At 53.5% G+C, this 25529-nt stretch overlaps 2 protein-coding genes across 6 annotated transcripts in view; both read left to right on the plus strand.

Moving 5' to 3' along the window:
* The window catches only part of P3H1 (prolyl 3-hydroxylase 1), a 17890-nt gene extending 16235 nt beyond the window's left edge, over positions 1-1655 (plus strand). For all 3 annotated transcript variants that reach the window (XM_025856574.2, XM_025856575.2, XM_025856576.2), the window contains exons 13-15: positions 528-603; positions 810-950; positions 1353-1655. In XM_025856574.2, coding sequence (XP_025712359.1) covers positions 528-603; positions 810-950; positions 1353-1508 — 373 coding nt within the window. In that variant the 3' untranslated portion in view covers positions 1509-1655. The remainder of the gene's footprint in view (positions 1-527; positions 604-809; positions 951-1352) is intronic.
* A 5328-nt stretch (positions 1656-6983) lies between these two features.
* On the plus strand, positions 6984-12389 carry CLDN19 (claudin 19). 3 transcript variants are annotated; one of them, XM_073903597.1, is made up of 6 exons: positions 6984-7399; positions 8615-8779; positions 8890-8974; positions 10737-10889; positions 11003-11148; positions 11620-12389. In XM_073903597.1, the coding sequence occupies exons 1-6, from the start codon at positions 7177-7179 to the stop codon at positions 11745-11747; spliced, it is 900 nt and encodes a 299-aa protein (XP_073759698.1). In that variant the 5' UTR covers positions 6984-7176; the 3' UTR covers positions 11748-12389. The 3 variants fall into 3 exon arrangements, with proteins under 3 accessions (XP_073759698.1, XP_025712689.1, XP_073759697.1); XM_025856904.2 differs by lacking the exon at positions 11003-11148; XM_073903596.1 differs by having other exon boundaries at positions 11003-11749.
* Positions 12390-25529: the final 13140 nt, after the last annotated feature.

The following is a 25529-nucleotide window of genomic DNA, read 5'->3' on the forward strand; positions in this document are numbered from 1 at the left end:
ACACACACACCACACACACACATACACACCACACACACGTACCACACACACACACATATACACCACACACACACATACACACACACCGCATACACACATACACACACATACACACCACACACACACACCACATATACACCACACACACACCACATACACACCACACACATACACACACACACACATACACGTACACACACGTACACACACACACATACACGTACACACACGTACACACACACACATACACACACACACAGAGGTGTGGGACCAGCTGTCCCCAGAATCCAGTCCCCTATCCCCACACCCTCTGGCCAGGAAGTCGGACAGAAAGGGAGTCATTCCCGTGTGGTGTGATGAGGAGGACAGTGGATTCTCTGGAGTGAGGGTGGAGGGTGGGGAGGCTGTCTTCCCAGGGCAGGCCCCCTCCCGCTGCTGCTTGAGAGCCCCTGGAGATGCGGGAGCTGTGGGCTGTTGGGGGGACGGGAGGAGGCAGCCCATGGCGAGACCATGTCTGTCCTTCCCAGTGCCATCCTTTATCTAAATGGGGACTTCGATGGAGGAGCATTCTATTTCACTGAACTAGACGCCAAGACTGTGACGGTGAGCGTGCCCTCGTGCCTGTCCCGGAGAGCCAGAAACCCTCACAGTGCGGAGAGCCAGGGCTCCCCTCCTCAAACCTGGGAGGCTCAGAGATATGTCGCTCACTCTGACTGGCCACCTTTTCTCTCCAGACCCTAGTGATCCCGTGTCCCCTCTGAAGGCAGGTTACAGTCTCCTGTGTACCCCGCACTTTGTGTCTCCTTCAGGCAGAGGTGCAGCCCCAGTGCGGGAGGGCCGTGGGATTCTCTTCAGGCACTGAGAACCCGCACGGGGTGAAGGCTGTCACCAGAGGGCAACGCTGTGCCATCGCCCTGTGGTTCACGTTGGACGCGCGGCACAGTGAGCGGGTGAGAGCACTCGGTGGCCCTGGGATCTGCCCCTGGAAGGGCCCCGGGTTCTGCATCCCTCTTCCCAGTCTCCTTGCCGATGGCTTGGACATGAGAGCAACACCAGGCCTGGCATCCACAGAGACTCCCCCTGGTCCCATTGCCTTGTCCTCCCTGGCCCTTCTTCCGTACTTGTAAATGGGGCTCTGGGTTGGGGTGCCAAGCTGGGGAGTGGTGCTGGCGCTCGGTCGCCTGGTTGGGCAGTAACCTCAGCTGTCTGCCCGGAGATTAGGACCTGCCGGGAAGCAGATGAGCTCAGAGGCCATGGAGGAAGAACCTGTTGCCTCCAGGAAGTAGCACCTGAGAGCAGGTGAGCGCCTGGTCCAGAGGCCTCCCTGAACAGGCAGGGGTCTGTCCTTGCAGGACCGGGTGCAGGCGGATGACCTGGTGAAGATGCTCTTCAGCCCAGAGGAGATGGACCTCTCCCAGGAGCAGCCCCCGGAAGCCCAGGAGGGGCCCCCCAAGCCTGTAGAGGAGTCTCTGTCTGGCAGTGAGACGGGACACAAGGATGAGCTCTGACAGCGTCCGGCTCGCTGTGGGGTGTGGGGGGGTGAGCGAACCCACCCTGGGGAACCGCGTCCTCCACCGGCCGGCCCCCGGGGGCTGTGGTCTGCCGCCCGGCCGGCGGGACCCTGCTCACGGCCGTCCGCACGGTGCTCCCGCTCTCGGAGTGGACATGGCGGGACGGCCCTCTTGCCTCTGGACCTGGTTGAGGGCTCAGGACACAGGCCCGGAGCCGCCCCCGGGGGCCTGCTCAGGCAGCAGAGTGACAGCACTGCAGTATTTAAGTGTCTGTGTAGACAACCAAAGAATAGATGATTTGTGGTTTTTTACCCGGGAGTTGGTTCAGAGAGTAGGAGTGGGGCTACCTGCTGCCCCGGGCCGGAGGCCGCTCCAGGGCGGCGTGAGGGGGCCGGGGGGGGGGGGGGGACCGGGGAGGGGGGCCGGCGCCGCCGAGGCCTCTGCAGCCTCGCGCCGGACGCCAAGCCCCAGACACCTCAGACCTGTCATCTGTGGAATGGGGATGCCGGTCCCCACTCTGCCCGCCTTCTGGGCGGGTTCGGTATCGGCTGTGACAGCCCTTTGTAAACTGGAGTGCTCTGGCTGAACGGTGGGGATTATGACCAAGCCCCCGCCGCCGGCAGCCAGCTCGGGCACCCCGCCCCCGCGGCAGCCGCGTGCGTCCTGCCCTGCCGTCTGGCCTCGGAGGCCCCGGGCCCCAGGAGAACACACTACCTCTCGGAGACAGAAAGAGCACGGGTGAAGGTTCTGCCCCTCTGGCCACAAGCCCGTCTCCCCTCCCGGGCCCTCACTTACTCAGTCTGCCAGTAGCCGTTGGTCGAGCACCAGCTCAGTGCCTGCTGCTGGGACCACGTGAGCCAACGAAACAAGTCCCCGCCGTCACAGGGCTGCTGCTCCGGTAGGGGAGACAGGGACACGTGTGCGCACGTGCGTGTCAGCCTTCGAGGTGGCCAAGGAAGCCAGTCAGGCCCTGAGGAGGGCCGAGCAGCAGGGAGGCCGACGTGGCACAGAGTGGGCAGGAAGGGGGACAGCCCGTGCGGTCGGCGTCTCGGGGCCTCGTTGGTCCCTGTGGGCACGTGGGCCGTGCCTCAGGGAGACAGCAGAGGAGCGTCAGCCTCGGTGAACGGTGTGTGTGCGGGGAAGGGGCTTTGGGGCAAGGACGAGGCAAGGGAAGCTGCTGCCGTCCCCAGCGGGAGGGGAAGGTGGCGGGGAGTAGGGTGCTGGCAGGGGAGGGCGTGGAAGAGGGCAGGTTCTGGATCCATTTTTGAGGTAGAGCCGACAGGAGTTGCTGATGGGTCAGGTGGTGTGAGAAAAAGGAGCATCAGGAAGGCTTCCAGCCTCAGCAGTGGGAGGAAGGGAGCCGCCTGCCCTCTGGCGGAGGGGCTGCAGAGGGCATGGCGCTGGGCGGGGACGCGGGGAGCCCGGTGTCGCGCGCGCTGTGCTTGAGTTCCAGGAGCCTGTTAGGGCTCCAGGCAGAAATGTCAGCTACACAGTCCGGTGTGTGGGCGGGGAGTTCAGGGAGAGGAGGAGGGGGGAGCCGCCACTTTGAGAGTCGTTGCCGGCCGTGGATGGTGTTCCAAGCCGGGAGACTGGGCGCGGGTGGACAGGAAGAGGCAGAAGACCAAGCCTGCTGGAGGCAAGGAGGCTGGGGGGGCCCAACGGAGGACAGGGGGCCAGCCGCAAGCCAGGGACCTGAGAGGGGTGTCAGGAGCTCAGCCCTACACGGGGACAAGGACGCGTCGGACACAAGACGTGGAGGATCAGCCATTCCGAAGTGGGGAGACAGCAGCATACGTGAGCGCGCTCAAGGGCAGGACCTCATGGGGACAGTCACTCCTCTGCTAGTCACTGGCGATCGCGTCCTGTTTGGTGACGCACTCGCCATAGGGAGCAGGACACACTGACGGAAAGAGCATGAGCTTTGCCCCCGGGCGGAGCTGGGCGAAGCTCACTTCCACCCTTGGAGTTGTGTGAGGCCGGAGTGCGTGTGCCCCCCCCCCCCCCCCAGTAACATGGGGTTGTGGTCTTTACCGCCCAGGATGCCTGACCGTAGTAACGAGAGAATGCTCGGAAAGCACCTGGTACAACGCTTAACACGTAGCAGATACTCCACAGAACAGAAAATTACATCAGCCTGATTCTGGTCCTCCAGAGGCTTCCACACCAAGGCAGATGACCTTTACAATTTCAGTGTATTGCTAACCACACAGAGCCAGCCAACGGTCTCAGTTTAACTCATGAAAGGCCAAACGTTTTCAGAGTCTGGGCCTGGGATAAGTGCATGTAAGGGGGGCGGGCTAGTGGTCCAGGCAACTGGCAGGGCTCCCAGCAGGGATGCCAAGGACAGCCTGTGCTCAGGGTTGTTTGGGGAGGAGGGGGCACCCCCTGCAGCCACACATGTTGCAGAGATCCCACCCCACCCCTACCCTGGGTGAGGTGTGGGACCCAAAAATGAGGCTGGTAGTAGGGCCTGGAGGTGCTTACATTTCCCGGGGAAGGAAGCAAGCCACACGCCAAACGCTGTGAGTGGAAAGAGGCGCAGAGCATTACGGGATGGCAGCTCTGGGCGCTTGGCCCCGCCTGGACACCACACTGCCTCCCAGCTGTGGGGCCTGAGGCAAGTCCTCTCCATTCCCAGCCTGTGGTTCCACAGGAGAGGGAGTCTGAGTTGCGGGGGCAGTAAGACCAGCACCACCTCCTGAGCCCCCAACATTTCAGGTGGTGGCTGCCGAGTGTGCTGGATGGCAACCAACTGAATCAGACCCTCCCGACGGGCAGTGGGAGGGGGCCAGGGAAACAGCTCCAGTAATCCACTGGGAGGGAGGCAACGACGTGGACTCCCCAAACCAGTCGATGATCAGTGTGCATCTGCTAACCCTGGTTCTCTGCCAGGCACTGCTGGGCAGGAAGGGGCTGTGGGGCTCCAGCCACAGGCAGCGCGCCCACACCCAGGATGAGAGGGCACAGGGGTTCTCGCCCAGGAGGGAGTCTTTGGGGAAGAGCTTTCCTTAGCCAGCCCCATTTCTTCAGGCACAGTATGCTTTCCAAAAGCGCTTTCCCCCGTTGTTTGATCCCCGTAACTCCCTCATGAAACTGACAGGATCAGTGCCTTTATCCCTGTTTTATCTCAGAGAGGCTAAGGCACTTGCCCAATGTCACACAGCCTTTTGGTGGCAAAGGTAGAGCTAGAAGCCCAAGCTTTTAGTCACATACGTGAAGGCACTTGTTAGGAAGTGTGGCACCCCAGGGCGGTTTCCAGTTAGCTCCAAACGGAGGCTGGGCTGGGACCCTGAGCGGTCCTGCTCTCCCCGCATGCCTGGGAGTCACTGGACTACAGGGGACCGCAGGGGGAGTAGGAAACTTCCCCCAGGAACGCCATCTGAATTCCGAACGGCTTTGGAACCTTGGTGAGGGCAGGCCCTTAGGGTAGGAGAGGATATTCTGACAGAACAGCCTGGAAACCTCAAATAGCAAAGAGGAGGGTTGCCCAGAAGAGCTTCAGAGGGGACGTGAGCCTCATTCTGGACCACAAAGTGGCTCTGGGGCCCAGTGCGAGGGAGGGATGGCCTTGACAGAGGGGCGTGCAGGCATCCCCACATCTCTAAGGCCTCGCGCCCCCAGATTTCACTTCTGGGGGCAGCTGTGTGACCTTAAGTGGCTCACTTCCCCTCTTTGGCTCTCTGTCCCCTCATTCGTCAGGGTCCTCCTCAGAAATCAGGGTGTGGGATGAGTGTGGCGCTAGCGCACAGGTCTGCTGCGTGCTCGACCTGGGTAGGTTACCTTCCGGCCTGCCCAGCGCCAACAGCTGCCTTGAGGACCACACAGTTCGTGCGCGGAAAGGGTGCTCACTGTGTCCCCAGGAGTCTCCGCTCTGGGCCCCAGCCATGTCCTCTGTTCCCCCTGATCGTACGGTCTCCAAACGGCCTGTGATAGAAGAGGGATCCCAACGCAGGACTGACTTCTCGACAACAGTTCTAGGCCCCTTTTGAATTTGGGGACCCTCGGGCCGTCCCAGGAAGCAGGTCTGTGTGTCGCTGGATCCACGTGGCTCTGGCCTTCCCAGCACACAGGGGGCCCAGTGTTTGCCCCGAGTGCGGCACTGTAGGCCAAATAGCGCCCAGCCCTGCCCCCAGCCGCTGGAGCTGCAGGCCATACCAGGGGCCCACGCCCCGGGCGGGCGGGCACAGGGCAGCCCTTGTCTGCGCAGTGCCTGGCACCCTCTCGTTTGCATAGCCACGTGAAGAATGCGAAGGAGCAGGCTGGGGACAAGTCCCTGCAGAGGGGGGCCAGGCTGTGGGGGAGGAAGCCTATGGGTGAGGGTGGGGGGTCGGCAGCCAGACCCTGCTTTCCCCCAGTGCGGTCCAGGAAAGGCAGGTGGGCCGCTGGGGCTGGAGGGGGCAGCCGGGGGCTGGCCCGAGTAGGAGCGGGATTGTGACATTTCCCCTGCACCCACGCCCGGTGGAGCCCACGGGGCCAAACTGAACGTGAGGGGATTGCTAATGAGCTGGAGGAGAGTTAAATATTCCCCTGCTCCAGAGGGCTGAGCTGGGGTGGGAGAGAGAAGGGGGAGGCGGGGCACTAGGAGGGGCAGCCCAAAACCGAGGAATGTGCGGAGGCCACGGCTCCCAGCTTCTGGCTCCCAGTCAGGCTGTTCTGGAGCAGGGGGCCAGGGCCCGGTGCCTCCAGCCCCAGCAGGAGCTGCTAAGCCAGCCAGCAAGGGGATTAACGGGGCTGAACAGTCTGCCTTCCTTCGGGCTGATGCCAGAAGGTCAGTGCTATCTCCCACCTCCCTGGCCAGGCCCCTTGCTGGCTGGCAGCCAGGTCTGGCCCAGCCTTGATGGGTCCTTCTTCTGCCCCCCTCAGATCTCAGACCCCACAGTGCATATTCCCTTGCCTGGCCTCCCCTGCTTTTGATACATATGGCCCCCCAGAACCCGGGACTCTCCCCAACATCCAGCCCAGTCTCTCCACATCTGGCCTCAGAGCCCTCTCCCAAAAGGTCTCCCTGATGTCTAACTTTAGTCTTACCTGCTGCAAAGTAGAATTCCATTTCCTTTCTGTCCTACAGTCAGAGGACAGAAAACCCCAAGGATCAGGTCAGCCATGCAATAGCAAAATCCATCATCTCGGGGCTGGTGCTTGGGCAGGAATTAGAATTGTAGGGCACTTGCATGGTTCCTAAAGGGGGTTCCCTGGCAGGAAGGCCCTGAGGGCAAGCAGGGTCACTCCTCCCAGCCCCTCCCCTCTCTATCCCTAGGAGGTGGGGCAAGGGCACCCACCTGGGCCATGGCCCCGCCCCCCCGCCCCCAGGGGGCTGGCAGGAGCTCTGCTGGAGACCCTGCCCTGGCTTAGGCGGCTGCTGTGGGCGGGGCCCCTGGCCTTTCCAGCCCCTGGGCCTCCCCCTGCATTCTAGAGCCCAGAGCCGCTGAGGCCGCCGCCGCCGCCGCCGCCGCCGCCGCCGCCGCTGCTGCTGCTGCTGCTGCTGCTGCTGCTGCTGCTGCTGCTGCTGCTGCTGCGGGCCTCCGCCCCTCTCCTCAGCTCTGGCCAGCGCTGCTCCCCCTCCCCTCCCACCCAGCAGCTCCTCTCACCTGGCCATGACCCCAGCACCCCTAGGGACCCTGGCCCAGCCCTGAGCCCTGGAACCTGCAGCCCCCTCCCCTGGGCCATGGCCAACTCAGGCCTCCAGCTCCTGGGCTACTTCCTGGCCCTGGGTGGCTGGGTGGGCATCATTGCCAGCACAGCCCTCCCGCAGTGGAAGCAGTCCTCCTACGCGGGCGACGCCATCATCACGGCCGTGGGCCTCTACGAAGGGCTCTGGATGTCCTGCGCCTCCCAGAGCACCGGGCAGGTGCAGTGCAAACTCTATGACTCACTGCTCGCCCTGGAAGGTAGGCCTCCCTCCAGCTGGGTTGGGAAGGTGGGCTGTGGGGGAAGGCGAAGTCCAGAGCAAGCTTGCCCACAGCCTGCGACCTGCGTTGGGCTCCATTCTCCAGCTCCCTGCCCGAGTGCGCTTTTGAAAATCCAGGCCAGCCTGGTGCTCCGTGGAGGGCAGGGGCTCCAGGCTCTGGCAGCCGCGGGTCCAGATCCCAGCTCTGTTACTATCACCTTGAAGGAGTCGCTAACCCTCTCTGTGTTCTAATGTCCTCATCTGTAGAGGGGAGCCGAGGACTTTACAGGACTGTGGAGGGTTAGATGAGATAGATGAGTGCCTGGCACTCAGGCTCCCCTCCACCTCCCCCCATACTCTGCATGCAGACACACTGTGCACACACACCTTCATGCCAGGCCTGCCACCTAGACAAGCATGCCTCCGTTTGGGTGTGCCAACACCCCCCCCCCACACACACACACACCCCCACACACACCTGTGCACACAGGTGCTTGGGCACGTAGGTCCCTCTCCTCCTGGGATGTGCATTTGAACTTGACAAGTTGGCTTGTAAACAGGCACCATCGCAGCTCCCTCCCCAGCTCAGGGCCAACCCACCCACCCTCTGCCCAGGGTGGCGTAGGCCTGAGCGGGCAGCTATCACACGGCCCTCCCCCACAACACCCATCCAGGCGGGTCATCTGGTCTCCTTCAGGGACCCAGCTCCCCCGAGCTGCCCACGGCCCAGGACTGACCTGCGCACAGGTGTACAGCTGCCGTGGGTGACTTGGAGGGCAGAGGGGAAGGTGACCAGGAGCCAGAATGGCTGGTGGGGGAGGTGTCCCTGCCTGAGAGCCAACGTGGGGCTGAGCTGGACCTCAGACAGCCTCACTCCCTCCTGCTGAATCTGCAAGACCCTGGGAGGAACTGAGCCCACTGCTTGGGAGGTGTGGGCCGGGCCCCAAAGGGAGTCCCACCGCCAGGGAGCAGCAGACGAGAGAAGTCTGACTACCCTGGCACCGCACACACCACCTGGAGGAACCTGCAGGGGTAGTGAACGGCGGGGGTAGAGGTGAAGCTCAGCCCCACACCCTGTCCTCACGGCCCCCTCACACCTGCTGCAGGTGGCTGCCCGGGGGGAGCTTCCGGCCCCAGCCCCAGCCCCTTCCCTGCCGCGCTCCTCCCACCTGCCCACTTCTCCCAGAGCCTGCTCAGTGCCCCCTGCTCTGCCCAGGTCACATCCAGTCAGCGCGAGCCCTGATGGTGGTGGCCGTGCTCCTGGGCTTTGTGGCCATGGTCCTCAGCGTGGTCGGCATGAAGTGCACTCGGGTTGGAGACAGCAACCCCATCGCCAAGGGCCGCATCGCCGTCTCTGGGGGTGTCCTCTTCCTCCTGGCAGGTCAGTGCCCCTGGCTCCCTGTCCGCCATCTCGGCCACGGCAGGTGGCCCCGCTCTGGGTGGCCAGCTTGGGGCCAGAGCCGAGCTGAGCGCTCCGTCCTCTGTCCTTAGGCCTCTGCACTTTGACAGCTGTCTCGTGGTATGCCACCCTAGTGACCCAGGAGTTCTTCAACCCCAGCACACCTGTCAACGCCAGGTGAGGGCCGGCGCATGGCTTGGACCAGGGAGCTGGGCCTCCCGCTCGGCTGCCTTTGTCCAGCAGGACATGAGGAGGAAGAAACGGGGTGGGGGGAGCTGCAGGTGCTGTCACTGCAAAGCTCTCTGGAATGGGGGGCCAGGCAGGGTGTGGCTGAACCCTCTGAAGGGGCCGGAGTCCCGTGGAGGACACCGCAGGAGCTCAGCAACCTGAATCCGGGTTGAAATCCCAGATGTGGGCGTGCTGGCTGTGTGAAGGGCGAGTTCCAGTCAGATGGAGCTGGGACCCAAGGACCCAGCTGATGTGGTTGTGAGGGCTCAGTGAGATGTTGCAGGGAGGGCTCAGCACAATGCCGGGGCTCCGGAGAGCACTCGGTAAACCCCTCGTTGTGACTCCTGCCCAAGGCGGCAGGTGCATTGGGCTGGGAGATGGAGACTGGACAAGCGGTAGGGCAGATGTGGGGGGCCTTAAGCCAGAGGAGGACTTGGTTCCCCATCCTGGGGATGAAGGCAGCCAACAATCCTTCCGGCCGCGGCATGCAGCACGGTGGGGAGAGGCTAAGCCCGGTAAGGCGCAAAAGTCTGGAGCCGGGCTTGGGCCCGAGGCTCCAAGTGCAGAGTAGGTTCAGAGATGTTTCGGAAGGGCCAGGACTAGGAGGCCCCAGGGCGTGAGGGCCGGATACGGGGCTCTGTGAAGAGCCTGGGCCCATCTGGCTCCACACCGCCTCTCAGCTCTGCCGGAGCAGAGAATGGGACAGTGTCAACCCCAGACATCCCAACAGACCTTGGGCCCTGGGCTGGAGGGAGAATAAGAAAAGGTACCCAGGCTATCGCAGTCAGGAGGGCCGGCTGGAGAAGGCAGAGGTGTGGCAGGGGAAGAAAAGGAGACCACAGGCACGGCGCTCGTCCCCTGGGGTCGGAGCTCTAGCCACGAAGATCTCCAAGCAAGAGGCAGCTCAACTCAGAGACAGATGCCAGGCTGGCACTCCTCCCTGTCCCTCCAACACTCCCCCAGGCAGCTGGTAAGCGGCCCCGTGCTGGGCCCCGGGGACACGGATGAATCCGGCATTGCCTGCCCTCGGGGCGCTCCGGAGGGAGCCAGGCAAGCCAGGAGCTGAAGGCCACCCAGGAAGAGTCAGCAGGAGGCACAGCAGGAGGGGTCAGGGAAAGTCCCTGGGAGGAGGTGGCCCAAGTGGGCCCTGAAGGCAGAGGAGCGGAGGAAGCGCAGAAGGGGGGATGCTCCAGGAGGGGGCGCCTCCAGCAAAGGCACGGAAGCAGGGAGCCCTGGGGCGCCGCAGAGCGGGAGTGGGGGTGCGCAGGCTGGCGGCGGCCCCGAGGCGGGGAGTCGGGAGCGCCAGGTGGAGGGCCCGGTGTGCCCCCGAGGACCGCGGGAAGCCCGGGCTGGGAGTTCGGGCGCCGGAGGGGGACTGAGAGAAAGATGGCAGGGATTGCCCTGCTCCTCCCCACGGGACTTGGCGGCCCTCCCGCACCCCCGCCCCTGGCCGGAGGAGGAAAGGGGCCTGAGTCTGCGTGGAGCAGGCCCACCCTGGGCCTGGGTTCCCCCTGGGTGGGGATGATGTGCTGGGTGGAAGTCGGGAGGAGCGATGGGCCTGCAGCGGAACTTCTCTGAGAGATTGAGGAGGCTTGGGAGGCCCCCAGTCTCAGCTCCCCACCCCCTGCACGCCCCCCGCCCCCACGGGGGGATCCTTGGGGGAGGGCAGGCTTGCAGCCACACCTGACGCCGTCCTCCCTACCCCTTGCAGGTATGAGTTTGGCTCGGCCCTGTTCGTGGGCTGGACGTCCGCGGGTCTGGCCATGCTGGGGGGCTCCTTCCTCTGCTGCACGTGCCCGGAGCCTGAGAGATCCAACAGCAGCCCGCAGCCTTACCGGCCTGGCCCCTCGGCTGCCGCCCGAGAGTACGTCTGAGCCCGGGACTCCGCCGGCCCCTGCAGCACCCTGGGCAGGGCCAATAGGGCACAGCGCGCCCCGCGAGCTCCGTTAGGGCTCTGAGCAGCTTGTCCCCACACAGGCACCCACCCTGCGCTCTGAGACTCAGACCCAGACACTCAGAGGGAGGCCAGAGGCAGGCCCCAGCCCACAGGAGCACACGCCTGTCCTGGAGCAGGTGTGGACCCGTCTGCACAGCACACGGGCACCAGCACGTTTCCTGTCCAGGTGCCAGCGCTTTCCTGGGGTGGCTTTTTTACTCCCTGCAGGGCCCTGGGGACACAGCCACAAAGACAGCCCTTGGTGCCGCATGCCCTGGGGTGGCCAGAGCCCTTCCCCTCCCCGGGCTGGCAGGCTCCTCACAGCTACCCCATGCAGGGGGCAGTGTGCCAGGATGATGAATGCTCCCCCTTACACATGAGGAAACAGGGTCAGGGACACCAAGAGGCTTGACCCCGCTCTTCCTGAATTCAGGTCCCAGGCTCTTCCAGTACGCCCAGCACCACGCGGACACCCCCACGCATGGCTCGGCCAGCACACAGCCAGCCCGCCCCCAGGAGTGGGCCCCAGGGAGGGCTGCCGTGGGTGCCCGGGTCTGACTGCGCTGGTCAGTTCCTGCATCTGGGCCTGCACCCCACAGCCCCTGCCCCACCCTGCTGCTCACCCCACTAACCAGCTCTCCTCTCTTTTGACTTGCAGACCAGTTGTTAAGTTGTCCGCCTCCGCCAAGGGCCCCCTGGGTGTGTAATGTCCAGGTCCCCAATCTGACTCTGTCCCCCCGGCCACACTTAGGCCGTGTGTTTGGTATTGTTTGGAAAGAGAAGTGAACATCCAGCCCCAACTGTGGTGTCATTTGATGTGCCCCTGGCATGGCTACGGTGGGTCTTGGCTCGGAGAGGTCAGAGCTGGTCCCTGGGGTCTTTGGGCAGCAAGACGGGGAGACAGACCTGCAGGGTGGGTTACATGGCACATCCAGTGCTGATCGGGGCTCCAGTAACCTCCCTGGCCTGACACTTACCTCAGATCTGGGGCGAGGGGACCCTGGAGGAGCTCACTACATGGAGAGGGACCTTAGGGCCTTTCAGCCACAAAGACTGTCCTGAACAAGGTTGCAAGCCCCCTAATGCTGCCCCTTCTTCCACATCCACCCTTCCTCCTCTCCAGTCTGCCGAGGTCCCCCTACATCCGCGCCCTGGATCCAGAGTAGAGAGGGGCGGCCTCAGGCAGAAGGGTGCGGTCCACGCTGGAGGGGCTTTTGGTCTTGAAGTATAGATACTTCCTTAGTGTAGAAGGAGACGTCCTCAGAGAGCTGTAGGGAAGATTAACCCAGATCAGCACCGCCCCTCATGCTCAGGCCTCGCCTGCCCCAAACATCCTCCCTGGCCCCGAATCTCTGGCCACTGGCTACCCTCTGTCTCCCATCTGGAAAGAGCTGACCATAACTGCCCCCCGCCTTCCTCATGCCCTCCTCAGCCAGCTCTGTCTGGCTTCCTCCAACACCTGCTGGTGACCACAGCTCTCACCAACTCACTGAATCCCAAGGAGGTAGCTGGGCCTTCTCCCCTGAGCGTGGCTCGAGGGAGGTGAGGTCAGACAGGGTGACTGTCATGCACGCTCCCTCGGAGGTCAGGGATGGGAGGAGAGGAGCGAGTGGTAGAGCGGCTGTGGGACTATGGGCACAGGGCCCCGGGCTGGCCGCGGCTGCACGTCCACGGGGCGCCTCAGGAGTGGCCGTTTCCTGCGGCCTGGCCAGCCCCTGGCTCCGGGGGTGGGCGCCTGACCCCACATGGGTTTACCAGAGTCCTGCCCCTCGAGTTATGAGTGAGGACTACAGAAGAGTCAGTCTCTCTGGGTGCCAGAAGCTATAATGAGGGGAGCTGGTACCCAGGCTCCACATCCCGCCGGAACTGGCCTGGGGTGGGCCTGGCATTGAGCTCAGGCACCTCCTGAGGGACTGCGATGTGTGGGCGCCTCTGTGAGGCCTATAGCTCGGGGCCATTGGGGCCACATTTCTTGCCACTCTGTGGGGCTCTGGGAGGGAGAAAGGCACCTTGGTGAAGAGGTGACCGAGGAAAGATGACAGGAAGGCCTGTCTCCTCGTCTGCCTTTCCTGAGACCAGGCTGCTCCGTGAGGTTCCCACATCCTCCCAATACATATCCACCTTTTTTGCTGAAACAATTTTGAGTTTGACTTCGGTCCCCTACAACCAAAAGAGCCCCGACTGACACCACCAAATCTGGAACCTGGAAATTGAGAGTCTGGGTGAGGGCTCCTGTCACGGGCACCAGCTGAGCAGGTGGGGATGTGGGCCCAGAGGCTCGACCTCTGCGGGTCCTCCAGCACCTCCCTCCCGTCCCCAGCTGGGGATTTGGCAGCCCTTGCAGTCTGGTCACAAAGCGGTTGGCCAGGACACCATGTGTATTCTCTTGAGGTTCAGGGTCCACCAGACGCTTGGGACTTGGTAGGAAAACATGGGGATAGAATGTTCTGGCTGCTCCCCGTGAGTTTCGGGGACAGTGGTAGGTCTGACAGCCACAGGAACAAGCTTCCTGCTGGTCCTTCGTGGAGGGATGCCCTTTCTGCCTCGAACCCGGGACTGGAGAGGTGCAGAGTCAGGTGAGCGCATGTGGCCCCGGGATATGCTAACAGCACAGTGGGCAGCCGGCCATGGGAAGATGTCCGGGGGAAACTAGAGGAGTTCAAGGCTGCAAGGGTTCCGGAAGCCTGATCCTCCACGCCTCTGTCGAAGCAGCTGTTTTCAAATGTCCACATCAAGGTCACCTGGGCTGCCAATTTGCAGCAGGGCCACCTTCCCAGGCCTCCTGACTGCACTGCTGTTTACTGTCCCAGCCGCAGGGCCAGACGACTGGGCAGAGACCCAGCAAGGGGGTCAAAGGGCACGATCCTCAAGCTTTTGCTGATGTTTATTAACAGAGTTCTCCCACGAATAAAACTGGCAGCCCATAAAAATACAGTTTGGGGAGGAAAATGCCTGTGTTCTCAGCCAGTGACGAAAAGCATAGCATAGAAGTAGCTATGCATACAGAAGGCGCATAGCAACAGAAGGTGCTTGGCCTAGGGAGTGAGCCCGCGGCCGTGGAGGAGGTGACTAGGGAGTGAGCCCGCGGCCGTGGAGGAGGCGACCAGGGGACCCATGCAATGCCCGCCTCGGAGAATATGGATGTGCACTGAGTAGTACATGGTGTCCAGGAGTGATGTTTTTGTGTTATATGTATGTATTGTTAATTCTGTGATAATGACACCATGGTTTGTTTGGGTTTTTTTTTTTTTTCATCCCTATCTGTTAGAGGTGCACCCTGAAATGATAGAAGGCCGGATTTGCTTTAAAATGCCCTAAGAACAAAATGGTCAGGGGCAAGGGAAGTTTGGTAAATGCCAGCGAGATTTAGGGGTTCACTCTGTTCTCTTCATTTGTGTGTAGGTTTGCAAATGAAAAAAATAAAAAGTTAAAAATGCCTGTAAGTTTCGGTGGTTGTGCAATGTAACCACCCCTCACTGACCACTGGGACAGAGGTGATGAGCACTCTAGAGACTCCTGCTACCTGGAAACTTGGTAGAAACACAGACTCTCAGGCTCCACCCCACACCAGGTAACACAGGCTCGGCATTTTAAGGAACTCTCCGGGTGACTGGAGCACACACAAGTTTGGGAAACGCTGATCTAGGCTAGGGAGGGAAGAGCTGTGTGGTGCGTTGTCTTCCTCCATCATCTGAATACCGGATGCAATGTAAGCAGCTCAATGTATGATTTCGTCTAGAGTTGGCAAGATTATAGGGAGCCACAGCTAAACCCGATCCAGGCAAAACTGGAAATGAAGAAAGACAATGCCCAGAGCAGTGCTTCCTGACTTTCTCTCCTCATAGAGCACATAAAAATAATATTTGGCTCAATTTATGAGCACATTACAGGCAATTTTATTCTTGACAATGCTCCTGTTCAAAACAACTAAAAATGTTGGGGAAAGGGCGAAGAATTTTTTTTTTTTAAGATTTTATTTATTTATTTGAGAGAGAGAGAGAATGAGAGATAGAGAGCACGAGAGGGAAGAGGGTCAGAGGGAGAAGCAGACTCCTGATGTGGGACTCGATCCCGGGACTCCAGGATCATGACCTGAGCCGAAGGCAGTTGCTTAACCAACTGGGCCACCCAGGCGCCCAGGGCGAAAAATTCTTTACAGAGCATCAAGGGAAAGGGCTGACACGCTGTTATGGACTCTCCAAGTCAACACTCGAGAAGCTCTCCCTTTCATCCACATGGAGGCCCACGTGGTGACCACAAAACTGAGTCGTCCATGGCTGCCAGGATCAAAGCTGAGTTACATATAAGGGGGATTGAACAAATAAGTAAAATATCAAAGATAATGGGAGCCAGGCTTTCCACTGCCAGATGATAGATTTACAAAGATGAAATGTGGAAGATTCAAATAAATCCTGTGGTGTTGGATTGGAATTAGAGGTATGTGGATGAACACCTGGCTTTTAATATATTTAGATGAATATTGAAATAGCTATAGTTGCGTATGTGTACATACATGTGTGTGATATACATACATCCATATATCTAGGAGTTCTACCTCCTAGAAAAGCCTAGAAGCAATGATAACCCAGTGGCAAGAGGATACCTTGATTTCTGAATACTGTTCTCCATTAACAGGTACCAGGGCTCCATGGAGAAATGGCTGATCTGAGGGCTGGGGTAAGGAAATAATAAGCCTGGAGCATCTTGATATTCCAGAAAGTAAGAAAGAGCTCGAGGAATAATGGAGACACATCTAAAGGATACAGAAACCAGATTAAAGAGACTCCCATTTGCTTTATCTGGGACAATTTGAGTATCAGAATAAATAATGATAGTAATGGATTCTAATTGAGTGAATAAAAATAAGCATCTATTAGTCCATACTGATACAAAAATTAAATAGATGGGGGAGAAAAAAAGCTCTACAGTAAAATGGCAACTAATATAATTTATTAACTAGTAAGTATAAAATATTTAACTTGACAGTGGTGAAACATTGCAGACATAGCTTAATCAAGTGACAAAAGTTAACACCACCAGCAACAAGGCAAGTCAAAATTGTGTGTCCCTTGATATAATGCACTGAGAAGAACACAGCATCATTTCTGTGACATTCCTGTTAAAGGTGTACAAACCGAAATGACTTATGACAAAACAAAAAAATCCAAATGGAGGTTATTCTACAAAGTAACTGCCTGCACTCTTCAAAACTGTCCACATTATGAAAGACAGGAAAAGACTGACAAGATTGAAGAGATATTACAGCTAAATGCCATGAGTGATCCTTGATTGGATCCTAGACCTATAAAAGATGTTCTTGGGACAACCAGTGACAATCGAATAGTGTCTATGGTTTAGATGGGCAGTACCATTTCAAAGTTAATTTCCTGAATTTGATAGTTTCCTGTAGTCTTGTAGGACAGTGTCCTTGTATTTCAGGAAATACACACTGAAGTACTAAGAGGATAATGAGGCATCAGAAAAAAATATGCATAGAAAAACATGAAGAGTTACAAGGCAAATATCTGCGGTATATTTTTTTTGATGTAGTGTTCCATGATTCATTGTTTGTGCATAACACCCAGTGCTCCACGCAGAACGTGCCCTCTTTAATACCCATCACCAGGCTAACCCATCCCCCCAACCCCCTCCCCTCTAGAACCCTCAGTTTGTTTTTCAGAGTCCATCGTCTCTCATGGTTCGTCTCCCCCTCTGACTTACTCCCCTTCATTCTTCCCCTCCTGCTATCTTCTTCTTTTTCTTTTTTCTTAACATATGTTGCATTATTTGTTTCAGAAGTACAGATCTGTGATTCAACAGTCTTGCACAATTCACAGCGCTCACCATAGCACATACCCTCCCCAATGCCTATCACCCAGCCACCCCATCCCTCCCACCCCCCACCACTCTAGCAACACTCAGTTTGTTTCCTGAGATTCAGAATTCCTCATATCAGTGAGGTCATATGATACATGTCTTTCTGTGATTGACTTATTTCACTCAGCATAACACCCTCCAGTTCCATCCACGTCGTTCTGTAGTATAATATTAATCGGGCAACCTAAGTGAAGGGCAGACTGGAGTTCTTTGAACCGTGTTTGCAGCTTTTCTCTGAAGTCTGAAACTATTTCAAGATAGAGGTTCTTTTTGTTGTTGTTTTTTAAAGTCTAAGTGAAAGCCAGAACACTGAGACACTGATTTTCTCAGAAGGCACGTGAAACCCCAGCCAAACATAGATGCAGATGCCTCCCAGTATGGCAGTGGAGAGAAAGCTTTGGACTCATCTTTGGTGAACCCAAGCAGAAATCTTTGTTTCACCATCATTTTTGAAAGACGTTTTTGCTGGGTATAGAATTCTGGGTTGACTCTCATCCTTTCAGTACGTTATAGATATCACCCTGGTGTCTTCTAGCTTACATAACAATTTAAACGAAAAGCCTGCTTAACTCTTTTCGTGGTTGTTGTTGTTCCTTTGTTTTCTCTCAGTTGTTTTCCAGATTTTCTCCATCTTTGGTTTTCAGAAGTTTGACTATGAAGTGCCTGGGTATTTTTTTTTTCTTCTCTCCGTGTGTTTATTTTCCTTGGAGGTGTTCTGAACTTCCTGGATCTGGGGTTTGTTATCTTATATTGATTTTGGAAAAATTTTAGCTGTTATTTTTTTCAAATGCTTCTTCTGCCCTATTTCCTGTCTTCATCTGCTACTTCAATTACATGCCTGATATTGTGGCACAGCTCTTAAATATTCTGCTCTGTTTTATTGTTCCCATGTTTTTCTGTTTCAATTGGGTTAGTTTCTACTGACCTGCCATCAAGCTCATGAATTCTTTCCTCTGCTGTGTCCTTTGATATGCACATCAAAGCATCTCCTCATTTCTGATAGTGGGCTGCTTCTACCTTGTGCTCAGTCTAGACCTGGAATCCAGGGGGTTTGGGTGTACCCCAGCATTCAACACTCCCTGCATGCCTGCACCTCAGAGGGACTCCCTCTCCAAACTCTTGCCCTTTCCCCAGCAGTAGCTTGCCATTGTTTAGGATGCAAGGCTCACATTGGCAGCAGGAGAGTTTTTCTCCTTTCTTCTGCTCCAGCCTTAGTTGGACAGGTCCTGTGCACCTGAGCCTCAGTGGTAGGGCTTTGTCCTCCCCACATAGCCTCTGACCTCTGCATGCAATGGTGGTGGGTCTTGGGTGGCAGTGAGTTTCCTGCCCTCCCACCAGGCAGCAAATTTCTGTTTTGTATCAGTGCAAGATCCTGGTCCTGAAAGGGTTTGCTTCTTCCCGCTCGTGGCCGGCAGCATTTCCTTCTACTCAACTCAGAAGTAGGCCACCTTTGTTTGGGACTTAGTTCTTTCCTTTTCACTGCTTTTGTATCTCCTAATAGTTCATTGATCCTAATAGGATCATTTTCTTTTGCTCATTAGTGCAAGTCTGCTGCTTGCTTGTCGATGCTCTCCATTTCAGTCTCAAAATGTCTTTTTTCACCTTTGTATCCTACTGTGTATAGGAATCCTAGGTTGGGAATTATTTTCTTTGAGATCACTGAAGATACCATTCCACAGTTTTATGGCGACCATTCTTTCTGTTGCAAAATCAAATGTCAGCTTTAATGTCATTCCTTTCAAAGTGATCTCTTCCCCCCAACTCCTCTTCTTGTCTTTCAAAAATTGTGGTACCATTATTGATATAGTTTAGAGGTGGATTTTTTATGTAAGTTTTTGGGCTTCTTGACTCTTTCTTTTGGTGTCTCCTTCCCTCTAATCAGTTCTGGGCAAGTCTCAGCCGTTCTCTCTTCAATCCTCTTTTTCTTCTGCGGCTCCAGTTATAGTCAGCTTGATTTTTGTACCATAATCTCTCTTAGTTATTCTTCTCTGTTTTCCAATTTTTAAATTCTCTGTGCTTCATTATAAGTGGTTTCCTCTAACGATCTCCCAGTTATCTAATTTTATCTTCAGTTGTGTTTAATCAGCTTCCAAATCTATCCACTGATTTCTTTGAGGTATTGTATTTTTCTGTTCTCAGATTTCCACCTGGTTAATTTAAAAAAATCTTCTGGGTCAATTATAGCTTCTGGTTCTCTTCTTTATTAGTTTGCTGGAACTGCCATAACAAAGTACCACAGACTGGATGGCTGAAACAACAGAAATTTACTTTCTCACATCCCTAAAGGCTCTAAGTCCAAGATCTAGGTGTCAGCAGAATTAGTTTCATTTTGAGGCTTCTCTCTTGAGTACGTAGAAGGCTGTCTTCTTGTGGTGTCTTCAATGGTCCTTCAGCAGCGGGGAGTGGCAGAGGGAGAGGGAGAAGCAGACTCCCTGATGAGCGGGGAGCCTGATGTGGGACTTGATCCCACGACCCTGAGATCACGACCCCAGCTGAAGGCAGACATTTAACTGACTGAGCCACCCAGGTGCCCCCAAGTTTTTGATTTAAATATGCATTCCAAAAATTATCCAGTGAGCACATGAACCTTGTTACATGATATTTTTACAAAAATGGAAAAGACGATATACAAATGACAAAGCCTCATAAAATGGCCTTTAAATATCAGTTGTTTCTACTAGTTTTTCTTCCTTGGACAGGCCATCTAACTTCTTTTTCTATAAAACTGACAGTCTGTGGCACCTGGGTGGCTCAGTCGTTAAGCGTCTGCCTTCGGCTCAGGTCATGATCCCAGGGTCCTGGGATCAAGCCCCGCATCAGGCTCCCTGCTCCGCGGGAAGCCTGCTTCTCCCTCTCCCACTTCCCCTGCTTGTGTTCCCTCTCTGGCTGTCTCTCTCTATCAAATAAATAAATAAAATCTTTAAAAAAAAAAAATAAAATAAAACTGACAATCACTGCAAGACCCTAAAATGTTTTCTTTCCAATGTACTCTTTCTTACATCTTTATTCAATATCTTTCCCATCATTTTTTCCACAATTTTTTTAATGTGGTAAAATATACATAAAATTGGGGTGCCTGGGTGGCTCAGTTGGTTAGGCATCTGCCTTCGGCTCAGGTCAGGTCCTGGGATCAAGTCCTGCATCGGGCTCCCTGCTCGTGGGGAGGCTGCTTCTCCCTCTGCCTGCCGCTCCCCCTGCTTGTGCTCTTTCTCTCTCAATGAATAAATAAAGTTAAAAAAAAATACACATAAAACCTACCATCTTAACCACTTGAAAGCACACAGTTCAGTGACATTAAGTACATCAATGTTGCTATGCAACCATCACTACCATTCATCTCCAAAATTCTTTCCTTCTTACAGAACTGAAACTCTATATCCGTTAAATGGTAACTCCCCATTTCTGCCATTCTATTCTCTGCCTCTAGTTTGACTAATCTAAGTACCTCACATAAGTGGAATCATGCGGAATTTATTTTTGTGATTTTCCAGATATAGGATTTTTGGTTTATGGTTTTTTCTCTTAGCACTTTATTTTTTTTTAATTTTATTTATTTATTTGTCAGAGAGAGAGACTGAGAACAAGCAGGGGTAGAGGTAGAGGGAGAAGCAGGCTCCCCATCATTTCAGTTTACAATGTTCACAACTATTATCTCAGTTGATCCTTACAATATTCCTGTAACAGTAACAGCCAACATTTTTTGAGCACTAACCAAATGTCAGGTCTTACCTAATTCTCACAAGAACTTCAGGAAATAATTTTTTATCTCTAAAGATATAAAAGGCTCATTCTGAGGCTCTTCCCATGCACTTGGAAGGTGGGATCCAAGAAAATCAACACAGCACTGGGTGTTATGCACAATGAATCATGGAACACTACATCAAAAGCTAATGATGTAATGTATGGTGATTAACATAATAAAAAATGAAAAAAAAAAGAATCTGACACTCTAGGGCACCTGGGTGGCTCAGTTGGTTAAGTGACTGCTTTCGGCTCAGGTCATGATCCTGGAGTCCTGGGATCGAGTCCCACATTGGGCTCCCTGCTCAGCAGGGAGTCTGCTTCTCCCTCTGATCCTCCCCCCTCATGCTCTCTCTCTCAAATAAATTTTTTTTTTTAAAAATTTTATTTGACAGAGAGAGACACAGCGAGAGAGGGAACACAAGCAGGGGGAGTGGGAGAGGGAGAAGTAGGCTTCCTGCCGAGCAGGGACCCCTACGGGGCTCGATCCCAGGACCCTGGGACCATGACCTGAGCCGAAGGCAGATGCTTAACGACTGAGCCCCCCAGGCACCCCTAAATAAATAAAATCTTAAAAACAATATGTGAATATGGTGCACGTTAACAGTCTACTCACTTTTATTTGTAGCTTTATAAACAGGTGGCTGGACTGAAGGTATATAAAGCCCTCCTCCACCTGTAGTACCACTCAGAGAAGGGAGAGGCCAAGTTCCTAATCAGATTGCTCTTTCCCCAGGAACAAATCAACCTAACCCCTGTGTCAGACTAACCCTTCCACTAGCAGAACCTCAGCACTAAGCCTGTCCTGTGTGACGCTTTCTGGTTAAACTGTCCCTACCAGATGTTCAAGCTCCACGCTCCTCCTCCCCCGTCAGCAATTTGCTCTAACTCCACAAATCTGACCCACGTTTGCTCCCTCCCCAAACCTTCCACTGTGCCATCTAGAACTCTGTCCCCAGCCTCTTCTGCGAACATTTGCATTCACTTTCTTACTCGGACTCTAGGACAGACTTGCCTGGGAGCCCTTTCAGAGGCTTTTCTTCTCCCCCACACCAGAAGCAGCAGGGCTCCTGGTGGTGGTCTAAGTTTCCTCTAGATCACACTACTGACACTTCTAAACCATCTTCCCCCTTCGTAAGCCCTCAAAAGCTCAACCTTCTTTGAAGCCCATGCTTTTAGACTAAATCCATTATCGAAGCAGACTTTCTTGACGATTTTTAACTCCAGAATCACCAGCACCAACTTCTCATGCCCACTACTTCTACCACCACTTGCAGCGATTTTAACACCCACAGAAATCCTTTGAACAGCATGGTCTATTTTTGACATTTTCACTTCCAATGTTTTCTTCCTCCTCCCATCTTCCACTCACATGACCATCACCCAGAAACTGTCATTACCAGTCACTGCACATCTCAAGGTTAAGCATGTCTAGCTGCACCACACTTCACCTTCTTCTAGCTCCCTTAAATTAATACTTTTACTCCAAGTAAACGAACGCACCAACTCCACTCAGCAGAGAACGTTATGCTCTTACTGGCTTTGGCTAATCAGGATCCATCTCTGGGCAGGGAAAGGGAGAGGATGCTGGGAAGATTATTGTCAACGGTAACTTTGCGCCCACTTTTTTAATACCTTTGCACTTTTCTTCTGTTGAATTCAGCTGCCAAAGTCCTGGTTAAACCCAATGCTCTACTTCCTGGCAATTTTATCTCCCTGGTACATTTGTTTTCCCATTCTCCAAGACAACTATTTTACATTTCTTTTTTCTTTAAGTCATCTCTATACCCAACATGGGGCTCCAACTCCCAAGATCGAGTCGCACGCTCCACTAAGGCAGTCAGACGCCCCTACGTTTTTCTTTCATCAAACTTCTAACATCTCTTCTCCCTTTTCTAAGATTCATCAAAAACAAAAAAACCCCAAAACAAAACCCAAAACTTTTCCATTTTTATTGAACTTAATTTGAATAGATGAATTGACAAGCCTCAATATCCATTAACATGAAAACCTCCATTTTCTTTTAATACCTTTCAATAGTTTTGCTTCTGCCCAATTTTGAAAATGGTGTATATATATATGTATTTAAGATTTTATTAATTGGGGCACCTGGGTGGCTCAGTTAAGCAACTGTCCAGGTCATGATCTCAGGGGTCCTGGGATTTAGCCCCAGGTCGGGCTCTGCGCTCAGTGGGGAGTCTGCTTGTCCCTCTCCCTGCTCATGCTCTCTCAAAGCTTTAAAAAAAAGAAACTTTATTATAATCTCAACACCTTACCTGGGGCTCGAACGCACAACACTGAGATGAGTTCCATACTGTACCAAGTGAGCCTGCCATGAGCCCTCAAAATGGAATCGTTCTAAATATATTTCCTTGATACTATCACGGATAAAATTTTTTTACTAGCTATTATACACAGGTTTTAGGCACTTACTAGTAACACATTATCCACCCTTAAAACTGCAAGTTTGTTAACAGTATCATCCATGCTGCCTGCCATTGTTTCCTTTCCAATTTTTACATATTTTAACCTCCTTGCACTGCCTAGGCCTTTAGTACTATGTTTTTAACAGAAATCATGACAAGCATCCTCGCCTTGTTCAATTTGAATAAAACAGAACATACCACACGCCCGATATAGGATACCTAATTTATCATCACTCTCCTGTGCTTACTGGGCTACAGCCACATACTCTTATAAAGGGATGAGATATTTTAATTGTTAAGGCTGGAGTACTGGTCTCAAAGCTAAGTGTCAAAAACTAAGGCAGTTAGTAGATGAGGAAATCATTGCTGCTGTTTTGGCTGAACACTGCACCCACTCCCCCCTATAGAAGTGTTGACTTCTCCCAGGTCTCATGCTTGCACCATGTGACTGCGAGGCCAGGTTCTCACCCTGCTCCCTGGCTGCACAAAGAATGCTTCTCTGGGTTGCCTTAGAGACTCGGGCTATCTAATCTTCACACATGGTGAAGGCATTCATAATGTGCTGGGCAACACAAGACACACGAAAAATGCATATAAGTAGTTTTGTTTGCAACACTGGCATCAAGACTGTACCACAAGACAACCTTCTTCCTTGCTGTGGTTTTCAAAATCACATTTTAACATTACAGGTCTCTCCTACTATCTAAAAGTACTGCATTCTTATGGAACCCTCTGTAAGCTGAATAATGTGTGTAAAGTGAAGAAGCAATTACCATTAGCTTATATGGAAAAACTTTTCTCAGAAATAAAAAATAATCTTAGGCTTTTCTGGTACTTTGGGATATATTTTGCTAAGGGATGTACAATATAGAGTGCTTGCTTCAACAACACATGTACTAAAATTGGAATAAGAGAAATCAGCGTGGCCACTGCCCAAGAATGACAAATTCATGAAATGTATTTTTTACTTATCCAAAGGATAAAAAAATGCCAAAGGGATACATGTACCCCAATGTTTATACCAGCAGTATCAACAGCCAAATTATGGAAAAGAGCCCAAATGTGCACATGAACATGTGGTGCATGTGTATATATATATATATAAAATGGAATGTATATATAACAGAATATTACTTGGCCATCAAAAAGAATGAAACCTTGCCATTTGCAACGTGGATGGCAATACACTAATACACTACAGTGTAGTATACTAAGCCAAGCGAGAAAGACAAATACGATGTCCTGCATGTGTGTAATTTAAGATACAAAGTAGATGAAAATAGCGGTAAAGAAAAAGATAAAAACAGAACTGAGGGTTGCTGGAGGGGGGTGGGCTAAATGGGTGATGGGCATTAAGGAGGGGACTTGCTGGGATGAGCACTGGGTATTACATGATGAATCACTGAATTCTACTTCTGAAACCAATACTACACTGTACTTGAGTTTAAAAAGAGCATAGATGCTTACACAGTTCCAAACTATGGTGACTTTGATGAGCATTACTTCTCAGGGAAAAGAGCGTGGTGGCCCCACTCTTGCTGCTCAGTGCATTGCCCTCTGTATATAGTTCACTGCAGCAAAACAAACACCAAATGCTATTTTCATAAAAGTGAAAATTCTTGTCAGATTTCTTGGTTAGCAAAAGCAATGTCTTTCCTAAAAGGAAAGTGGTATGGTATAATGCAAAATTTTGCAAAGTAAGGAATACCTGTATTGGATATTTAACCAATATTATTTCCATGATACATACATATCCTAGGTATGTAATTATAAAAAATATACCAGCACAATGCAATTTTGGTTGTGAATTCTGAGCACGTCTGGAAAGGGGCACCACCAACTGGATTTACACAGAACTGCAAGACTCCTGGAAGTAGCACTCTAAATCCCCAGCAACTTTTTCACCCTGGGCCCAAAAAACTGACCAGGATGATCCCAAATGAACACCTAGCAAGACGTCGTCTAAGAATAACCAGAACAGGCGCACCTGGGTGGCTCAGTCGTTAAGCATCTGCCTTCGGCTCAGGTCATGATCCCAGGGTCCTGGGACCCAGCCCCACATCAGGCTCCCTGCTCAGCGGGAGGCCTGCTTCTCCCCCTCCCCCTCCTTGTGTTCCCTCTCTCGCTGTCAAAAAATCAAATCTTAAAAAAAAAAAAAAATAACCAGAACAGGTTTAGGTTAGAAGGGAGTGGAGACCACAAAATTATTTTCACTGACCTCCATATTCTTTAGAAGTCTTCCTATATGTATTACATTTGTTATCAGAGTGAGTCTGTTTACTGAGCACAAGGCCCTGTGGCAGGCTGAAGTAACTCTTCCACAAGGACAGAGGTTAAGTGGCTTGCAGGAATTAGAATCCAGTTAGTGCATGCTGGAGCATGCACTGTCCCCTTTACTGCTGTCCCTCAGTAAAAACAACTTATGAAAAGGAAAATGGCCAAATTATCATCGTAAATGTCTTCTGATGTTTAGTATGAGCCCATAGGTATGTCACTTAAATAAATACACATTTTAAGGAAATTT

Source organism: Callorhinus ursinus, unplaced genomic scaffold, assembly GCF_003265705.2.
Source record: "Callorhinus ursinus isolate GAN/ISIS: 27379988/994484 unplaced genomic scaffold, GSC_fseal_2.0 scaffold18, whole genome shotgun sequence".
NCBI classification, from domain to species: domain Eukaryota; kingdom Metazoa; phylum Chordata; class Mammalia; order Carnivora; family Otariidae; genus Callorhinus; species Callorhinus ursinus.